This window comes from Moschus berezovskii, chromosome 9 (genome assembly GCF_049115385.1).
Source record: "Moschus berezovskii isolate FMDL1 chromosome 9, NW_MosBer_1.0, whole genome shotgun sequence".
NCBI classification, from domain to species: Eukaryota; Metazoa; Chordata; class Mammalia; order Artiodactyla; family Moschidae; genus Moschus; species Moschus berezovskii.
Window position 1 is genome coordinate 99,427,656 of NC_142468.1, and position 9,889 is coordinate 99,437,544.

At 42.8% G+C, this 9,889-nt stretch overlaps 2 protein-coding genes across 2 annotated transcripts; both read right to left on the reverse strand.

Annotated features, from left to right (window-relative positions):
* Positions 1 to 5,735: 5,735 nt before the first annotated feature.
* LOC148776641 (epididymal secretory protein E3-beta-like) lies at positions 5,736 to 9,858 on the reverse strand. Its single transcript, XM_088840354.1, has 2 exons — positions 9,158 to 9,858; positions 5,736 to 6,958 (listed from the first exon to the last, which is right to left on the reverse strand). Exon 2 carries the CDS (start codon positions 6,938 to 6,940, stop codon positions 6,500 to 6,502), a length of 441 nt encoding a protein of 146 aa, XP_088696480.1. The 5' UTR covers positions 6,941 to 6,958; positions 9,158 to 9,858; the 3' UTR covers positions 5,736 to 6,499.
* LOC129563491 (ribonuclease 4-like) lies at positions 9,386 to 9,889 on the reverse strand. The gene has a single exon (XM_055437253.2). It carries the CDS (start codon positions 9,887 to 9,889, stop codon positions 9,386 to 9,388), a length of 504 nt encoding a protein of 167 aa, XP_055293228.2.

A 9,889-nucleotide genomic window follows, 5' to 3' on the forward strand; every position in this document is an offset into this window, starting at 1 on the left:
CTAGGGTTCAGGTTCTTTGGGGGAAAAGTGGAACAAGAGCTTCAGTAATTAACAAAGTAGGCCTGGCAGTCTTTTAGAGGGTCCGATGTTTTGCAGAGGATTGGCTTTGGCAGAAATCACACTGCATGTGCCTCAGGCCATTTGATATAACACTATCTGTTTACAGAAGACTGATATCCTAGCAATAAAACCCATGACCTGAGAAATGGAGTTCACTTTGCTTGCTCAGGTCAGAGTGCTACATGAATGCAGCACAAATACTAAGAAGTAGAGATTGTAGATTGGTAGAAAGGAATAAAAGAGATCAGCACTTAATACCCAATTAAACAGCCAGCCAAAGACAGCCAGGAAAAAAACAAACCACAGCATTAATAAAATGAAGATCATGGCATCTGGTCCCATCACTTCACAGGAAATAGAAGGGGAAAAAGTGGAAACAGTGACAGATTACATTTTCTTGGGCTCCCAAATCACTGTGGATGGTGCCTGCAGTGACAAAATTAAAAGTCGCTTGCTCCTTAGAAGAAAAGCTATGACAAACCTAGACAGCATACTAGAAAGCAGAGACATCATCTTGCTAACAAAGGTCCGGTAGTTATATATGGATGTGTGAGTTGGACCATAGAGAAAGCTGAGTGCTGAAGAATGGATGCTTTCAAATTGTGGTGCTGGAGAAGACTCTTGAGAGTCCCTTGGACTGCAAGGAGATCAAGCCAGTCATCCTAAAGGAAATAAACCCTAAATATTCATTGGAAGGACTAAAGCCGAAGCTGAAGCTCCAATACTTTGACTACCTGATGTGAAGAGCTGACTCGTTGGAAAAGACCCTGATGCTGGGAAACATTGAAGGTGGAAGGAGAAGGGGACAACAGAGGATGAAATAATGGCATCACAGACTCAATGGACATGAGTTAGAGCAAACTCGGGGAGATAGTGAAGGACGGGAAAACCTAGTGTGCTGCAGTCCCTCGGGTTGCAAAGAGTTGGATAGGACTTAGAGAGTGAACAACAGCAACAATGGTATTTTTGATAGTTATGTACATGTGTGTGGTATTTATACCACAGCCACTAGACCAATGACTGTAAACTTCTCTGAAAATTGGATGAAAGCCATTTGACTTGCTGTCCCCAAATGGAAACATATCAAGAATTTATAATTTCAGTGGATTTATGGACTTCTTGAAGTCCTCAGGTTAGAAGAAATTGTTTTAGGGAACTTGACTCCCTGCAGGAAACTGGCTTTTTCATCCATCTATCATGATTGCTTAGCACAGCATTTATCACATAGTAGACATTCTACAGAGCTGTTGGATAAGTGAAAGCATGAATGAGTGAGAAACATTAATTAAATGAGAAACATTTAAACCATGCAAACTAGCATATGTGAAAGTCTTAATGGCAACTTTTTGGGACCCCATGGACTGTATAGGCTGCCAGGCTCCTCCGTCCATGGAATTCTCCAGGCAAGAATACTGAAGGGGGTTAGCCATTCCCTTCTCCAGGGGATCTTCCCTACCCAAGGATTGAACATGGGTTTCCCGCAGGCAGACTCTTTATCGTCTGAACCACTAGTGAAACTCACAAGGTAACATACGCTAAGTCCCAAATGCATGGTACAAATGAGTTAGGAGGAAGGGATCATCATGAATAGAAGGCTAGCAGCTTCTCAGTGGCTGTGGGACTGAGCTGGGATGTAAACAAAGGGCAGATTGTCACCAAGTAGCAACAAGTAAGAAAGAAGTTTCAGTGGCTGAAATGTGTATGACATATTCCTGGAACTGTAAGTGACTACTATTAAGAGAACAAGTAAAGTGAAACTTTAGGAGATGAGCCTAGCGAGGTGGGGAGGGTAGATTATGAAGATAATGTGCTTGAAACTGAGCAGAATCCTACAGGACCCTCCAGGTACAAAAGTCTTTCTGTTTTTTGTTTGTAGGCCTTCCCCTTTTCCAAAGAGCTGATGCAGCCGGTTACTAATTAGAGAAGTGGGGAAATGCAGAAATGAAGGAAAAGTGGTCAGGAAACAAAAATAGTGCAGAGAAAAAGCAGAGTCGTAGTTCCTCTTCAAGGGGTATAATAACAGTATATTTTTGAGTTCTTTTACAGGAAATAAGGCCCCCGCCCAGGGGGAGGATTGTAACTTCAAGTGAGCACAAGAGTCCTGGGTTCTTGTATTGCCTCACCACCAACCAATCAGAAGAAACTCATACACTGTGCAGCCCTCACCCCAAATTTTGCCTTTAAAAACTCTTCCCTGGAAACCATTAGTGATTTCAGGTCTTTTGAGCATGAACCACCTGTTCTCCTTGCTTGCCTCTGCAATGAACCTTTTTCTGCTCCAAACTATGATGTTTTGGCACAGTTGGCATCACAGTGCATCATGCATACTAATTTGGTTTTGACAAAGTGCTGCGTAAAAACAGTTAATGTTTCCTGTAGGATAGGCACTTAGTATGCATAGCGATCTCTGAATCTAGATTTTATGATCATGCTGGTGATTGTGAGGATCACAAACTTTGTAGATAGAGTTTATCCATTTTGGTGTTTTTGTTTGCAAGCAACACAAAACAATTTGAGGGGGGAAATTTTAAGTGGTAGAGAAAGCACACAGCCCAGATTGGGATTCAAACTCACTGTCTTTTAATTGAGATCACACACCTGATCTCAGGACTTACTGAAGCTCAGGTTCTCTATGCCTCAGGGCAGAAAGAATTCAGTGAGAGACAAAGTGATAGGTAAGAAGTGGATTTAATTAGAGATACACACATTCCATAGACAGAAGGTCTGTCTCAAAAGGTGAGAACAGCCTTGGGAAGAAAAAGCAAACTCCACAGAGAGTGTGGGCTGTCTCCGAAGAGGGCAAAAGGCCCCAAAACATGGGGTGGTTGGTTTTTATGGGCTAGGTAATTCCATAGGCTAAGGATTGGGAGGATTATGCCAACCATTTCAGAGAAGAGGTGGAGATTTCCAGGAATTGGACCACTGCTTTTTTTTTTTTTTAAACTTATATGGTTAGCCTTCAAATTGTCATGGCACCTTTGGTATGTATTTGGATACTAAAGTATTACAATGAGTGTATAATGAGGCTCAAAGTCTACTGGAAGTCAAATCTGCCATCATGGACCTAGTTGGTGCTAAACAGTTTATGTCATATCCTCTAGGGCTTATGTCATTCTTTCAGAGATTGTGTCCTGGCCCCTTCTCTCTGGTTTCAATCGTGGGAATGGGGTGGGGATCTATTGGAAGAATCTGGGAGAGATTACAATATGAAAAAAATATAGCAGCAGGATCTGTCTTTGAAAAAGTTGGAACCCAAGAAGCTTGGGTCAAAGGCAGAACAGTGCCAAATGGGCATGAATCCACTTTACGTTTTAAAAAAAAATCCTTGCATCACTACTTGAGATTTAGACTCTGAAGACAGTGTAGGGGAAAAAAAATCTTTTCCATTTTTCTTTCCCAGTTCTCAGTTAGGGTCTCTATAATAAAAGATAGAATAACAAGAGAAAAATGGACAGAAGTTTATTAGTGTGACTACCCCACATAGACATAAGAGAAGCTCAGTGATGAGTAACTCAACAAGGTGGCTAGAACTTGGGCTTACATTCTCTCTTTAGCTAAAACAAAGAAAGAAGAATGTGGAGGCAGCAAATTATGGGGAGGTGACCAGGAAAGGTACACTAAACAAGGGTAAGTTTTGTTATGCAGATTTTAGTTGATAAGTGTGTCTTATGATTGGAGTCATTTTTTCCTTCCTGGAAAGAGAAGGAGGCATCCTTACAAATGGAGATTTCCATTGTAATTGTAAATTTCCCTTTTATAGGGTAATCTACACTCTATTTTCAAAGCTTCTCATTTATCTGCTACTTCTCAAAATACTCCTGTGTCAAAGAGGTACATTCTGGTCTCCTATAAGAAAGAGCACAGCTAGCCTACCTTGGATCCTATTACTATGGTTTGACTCAGTAGAGGAGATCAGGACCCTTAATGACAGCCCCACCAATACACACACAAAAAGAGGAAGGATGGTTCCCTAAGGGAAATGAATATTGTTGTTGTTGAGCCTCTAAGTCATGTCTGACTCTTTGTGACCCAACGGACTGTAGGACCCCAGGCTCCTATGACCTCCACTATCTTATGGAGTTTGCTCACATTCATGTCCGTTGAGTCAGTGATGCTATCTAACCAACTCATTCTCTGCTGCCCATTTCTCCTTTTGCCTTAGATCTTCCCAGCATCAGGGTCTTTTCCAATGAGTTGGCTCTTGGCATTAGGTGGTCAAAGTATTGGAGTTTCAGCTTCAGCTTCAGCAACAGTCCTTCCAATGAATATTCAGGATGATTTCCTTTAGGATTGACTGGTTTGATCTCCTTGCTGTCCAAGGGAGTCTCAAGAATCTTCGCCAGCACCACAATTCAAAAGCTCGGTGCCTTCTTTATGATCCAACTCTCACATCTGTACATGACTACTGGAAAAACCATAGCTTTGACTATATGGACCTTTGTGGACAAAGTGATGTCTCTGCTTTTTAATTGTCTAGGTTATATCATAACTTTCCTTCCAAGGAGTGAGCAACTTTTCATTTCATGATTGCAGTCATCATCCACAGTGAATGAATATGCCTCTATCCAAATAGGGGAAGTGGATATGGAAAAGTCTAAGCAACAACACAAGGCTATTGTACTATGTTGACCTGAAACAAATAGGCTGCCAGATATTTCTCCAGCAAAGATAGGTTTATTCAGAATCAGTGTGGGTGCATACTAAGTTGCTTCAGTAGTGTCCAACTTTTTGAGACCCCATGGGCTGTAGCCAGCCAGGGTCCTCTGTCTATGGGATTCTCCAGGCAAGAATACTTGGTCTCATGCCACCATTGTTTTGTTGTTTGGGGACATGTTTCATGCTTCTGCTGTGTGGATTTTGTTTCTAAGCAAGCCTGTTCAGTTTTGTGGTTAAGCAAACCTGCTTTCTTAATTTACAGGGATCTCCCATACTTTTTTATTTACTTACAATCCCCTAGTGGAATTAACTATCTAATCATCTACTTTGTCCCATTACTCTGTCCCTATCAGTTTCAGGGCTTGAGTCACTCAAGGATGCAGGAGATTGAAGAACACAGCGTCCTTTACTGTTCAGTATTTCTCCTTCAAATACCTGCCCCAGGCAAAATTATACGACATGGACATTTCTTACTCTGTTTCTCTATCCTCAATTTAGCAAACAACTTCAGTGAACCCTATTTACTTGTGTCTTGAACATTTCCTTCTCCAATCTACTTCCTTTTTCCTCCAACAAAATGTAAGTCTTAAGTCCCACTTTTAAAGTCCTCTTTGCCTATCCTGGAGCTTCCCTGGCGACTCAGTGGTAAAGAATCCGCCTGCCAGTACAGATTCAGGAGATGCAGCTTTGATCCCTGGGCTAGGAAGAACCTCTGGAGAAGGAAATGGCAACCCACTTCAAGTATTCTTGCTTGGGAAATCCCATGGACAGAGCAGGCTGGTGGGCTACAGTCCATGGAGTGTCAAAAGAACCAGACAAGACTTAAGTACTAAACAACAACAACAAAACCTTACCCTGTATCTCTGCCATGTGAACTTGGTTGTTTATCATGTTCATTTTGCTCATATCATAATGTATTATTCATCAGGAGACATAACAATTTAACTCATCCAAAATGCAATAGCCTCCTTAAAGACATTCTTAACAAAAGCCAGGAAGAGAGATGATTGATAGGCATTTGTCATGTTTATTTTGTCGAAGTTAAAATACCAAGTTAAAGGATGAGGAAGGAAGAAAAACAGTGATGGCTGAGCAATTGCCATGTGCCAAGAACATGCTACATATTTTATACCTAATCAGCTCTGCTCATGTCAGCCAATCTGGGTGGATCTCAGCATGTCCCCACCATCAGTGCTTACAAATTTTCCCCAGCTTAGCACATAAACAGTTATACTTTCATCACATACACACAAGACTAGTATATGCTTTAGACACACACATAGTAAACGCTTTAGACACACACATATAATATGCTTATAATACATATAAGCTCAAATCACGTTCAACCAAAAGCTATATAACACACACTTACAACACCTGTACTAATCACACAACACATACTCTGCACACATAAGTAAATTTCACACACATTGAAACGATATAATTTATTTAGGAACGGAAAGATCATTCAGCTTGCAAAGGTATACGGAGAATCAATATCAGAAAATGTCCCAGATTAGTCAGAAAGATGCCATATGTGCCGAATCTTTAAAAAACAAAAAAAAAAAACCCAAGACAAACATGCAGAAGGAAATCAGATAAATGAGAGGAGAAGGGTATTTCATGCAGAAAACTACACAGGCAAAGTTATGAGAGCAAGAAAGCACGTGAAACGACTAAGTAGTTGGAAACCACTGGCTCATAAATGTAAGGGCTCTTGATGGACGCGGGGCCACCACTTGGGAGCACTGAAGACCGAAAGCTGTGAGTGTGGGTGGACTTTCTAGTTGCTGATATCCTCTAATAACTGCGTGTCCTCTACAACATCAACAAACCCTTTCATGCTGCAATGGAATTCAATGTAGCTGTAGCTCTTGTAATCTTCGTAATTGCTTCTGCTGTTCTTCCGGATGCACTTGAGTGTCTTGAAGGGATAAGGGGCCCATATATATACATTTCTGTAGCGGTCTCTCCAGTTCCTCAGGCATATATGCTCAATTTTGTGCCATAAGGCATAGATGAAGATGTGATAGTTCTTGTCTTTTGGAATGCCTCTTTCCCTCATCAGATCATTGCATTTGTACTTGCTGAATTCCCAATTTGTGCTCAGGTGGTGCTGTTTCATAAATTCCCTCCAGGAAAGGTTCTGGCTGTGTACAAGGAGCCCACATAGAGGAAACAGCAGAGCCAACAGAGAGCCTAGGACCTTTAGAGTGGATGCCATTTCAGTCACCAGGACCACCTGTGGATCCACAGGGAAGAGAGAGGAAAGCATTATCTCAACACTGGCCTAAGAGCTGAGCTCCACCTTAAAATTCCTTTCTCTGTCCGTGTAGGCACCTGGACCCAATTTTACCATTTGGTTTCCAGGCTGGAAGATAAGTCTCATTAGATAATAAAGTTTACAAGAAATGACAATATGCTACAGCCTGTCTGAGACAAGAGCAAAGTTGTAAAAAAATTGAAGTTTATTTTGGCAATTCCAAATACCTCCTGTCTGAAATGGCAACCCACTCCAGTGTTCTTGCCTGGAGAATCTCAGGGACGGGGGAGCCTAGTGGGCTTCCTTCTGTGGGGTCACACAGAGTCGGACACGACTGAAGTGACTTAGCAGCAGCAGCAGCAGCCCTCTCTTCCGTCTGAACTGAGGAATCAATCTCACTCTAGCTAGCTGTTTTGCATCCATATCAATTCTCAAAAGAGTGTGTATCTTAAAGAAAATGGGATTGTAAGCATATGTCTGTGAATTGCAAAGCGTTGTCCCTTGTACTCTTGCCTGGAAAATCCCATGAATGGCGGAGCCTGGTAGGCTGCAGTCCATGGGGTCTCTAAGAGTCAGACAGGACTGAGCGACTTCCCTTTCACTTTTCATTTTCATGCATTGGAGAAGGAAATGGCAACCCACTCCAGTGTTCTTGCCTGGAGAATCCCAGGGACGGGGGAGCCTGGTGGACTTACGTCTATGGGGTCACACAGAGTCAGACACGACTGAAGCGACTTAGCAGCAGCAGCAGTAGTCTCTTTAAAGGGCTTCCTTGTTGTCTCGGCAGTTAAGAATCTGCCTTCAATGCAGGAGACACAGGAGACCAAGATTTGATTCCTGGGTCCCCTGGAGGGAGGCACGGCAACCCACTCCAGTATTCTTGTCTGGAAAATCCTGGACAGAAGAGCCTGGTGGGCTACAGTCCATGGGGTCACAGAGACTCGGACATGACTGAAGCAACTGAGCACGCACATCCCTTTAAAGGGGATGCAGAATACGAATAGAGACTTGGAGAATATTTTCCAAGCAGGAGGCTTTGGTTTCCTGAAATCCTAGGCTGCAACTATACTGATTCTGCAAGATGGTGCTTTCCAGGATCTTGTCTTCCTTATGACACTTCCCCAAACCCTGTGAAACATGTTTTCACTTCTGACTACACACACCCCTTCTCAGAAGCCATTGCCCTAATTATTGTCATTGTAATTGATCTTGATTTGTCATTAAGAATGCTATCATAAGGAGCTCCAGTTTTGAAATATTGTTTTAATCAGTCAAATATCAAGATTGAAGCTGCCATCACAAGAGTCATCCTATTCAAATTAGGGCAGAGAGCTGCTTGAAAAAGTCTCCCCTTTAAATTAGCTCTCTGTCTTCATTTACCATGAAGAGTATGCCTGATGCTGTGGAGTCTCTATTCTAATTCTCAACTCTCTGAACATGATGCCTCAAAACAGGCCTAATAATCCATCCCTCAGCCCTGTGAGAGTCTAATGAGATACACTTATTGAGAGCATTTCTGAGAATGTCAAGTACTATGCCAAATATAGCACAAGGGGTAGGTATCTTCTCTCTTGTGATACCCTATACCTGGCTCAAAAGGCCTAACCAAGATGGGAGGACCAAGATTCAAGGTACTTCAGTGTACAGTTGGCCCTCTGAATCCACCTTCTCTGCACCCAGGGATTCTATCAACCACAGACACGGATTAAAAATACCTCCCCCTCCCAATTTTTTTTCCCCAGAAAGTTCTAAAAAGTAACACTTGAATTTGCTTTGTGCTGTCAACTATTTCCATAGCATTTACATTGCATTTACAGCTATTTACATAAAATTTACCTCGTTTAGGTATTAAAAATGATGTAGAGATAAGTATATAGTTTAGATACAAACACTGTGCCATTTTATACAAGGTACTTGAGCATGCTTGCATTTTGGTATCCTGGGTATGGAGGATCCTGGACCAATACCCCATGGATACTAAGGGATGGTGATATTAAGCTTAGGAAGAGTGGGGAGAGGCTATAAAAACTGTATCAGTGAAATTGAATCCAGGTCATTAGTTCTCACAAGTTGGATCACTGTCTATTCTTGATCCCACCATGTTAATTTCCTCTTCCAGCATTCCTGGGCCTTTCCCTCTAAGCATCCTCAGCACCAGCCCTTCTAACCATAACTCACCCTATTTAGATCCAACACTCCTGTCACTGGTCGTAGTGGGGATCAGTTTATGGATGTGCAGAGCAGAGCGTGTGTCTTTCCCTTTTCCTTAGAGCCAAGAAGTCTGCAGCCGTGAAGGAAGGACAGAAGAGTGACAGTCAGTGGGAGGTACAGCCCTCCAACTGATTGGCAGTGGTTGGCGGGGAGGGGATAAGACGGGCTTACGAAAAGAACCAGTACTGCATCTTTTCATCTGGAACACTTGGGTTTACTCTGAGAACAGCCTGGAGCAAAGGAGTCAGACTTCAAAGCCTGACTTGTGGTGCTGGCCTTGGCCCGGTATCTGCAGTTGGGAGCCCTGGAACTTCCTGTCTCCCTGCAGTCTGTGACCTTCACTACATCCTCACGGCAGTTCATCCAGCCATTCTTGCACTGAATGTTGGTGGTGCTGCAGATACTACGGATGTTCCAAAGATCTTCATGAATGAAAGTGTTGAAACGCTTGCACTGAGGTGAAGTCATCATCCGTCTTTGCATCATCAAGTTGCAGTAGCTGTCATTGCCTCCTGTCTCATCAGGGTCCACGTGTTGCCGCAGGAATCGTTGGTACATGCGATCCTGGCCATAGGAGGGCTGTACCAGCCCCAACCCCAGCAGGGCCAGCAGCAAGAGCAGAAGAAAGGCCTGGGTCCTCTGGAGAGCTATCACTGCCTTGGAGATGCCTAGAGAAGACCAAGGGGCAAGAAAAGTCAT

What these genes read in the sequence shown, in the direction of transcription:
- LOC148776641 (XM_088840354.1), bottom strand. Translation starts at nt 6,940, where the DNA reads ATGGCATCCACTCTAAAGGTCCTAGGCTCTCTGTTGGCTCTGCTGTTT.
- LOC129563491 (XM_055437253.2), bottom strand. Translation starts at nt 9,889, where the DNA reads ATGACTTTTCTTGCCCCTTGGTCTTCTCTAGGCATCTCCAAGGCAGTG.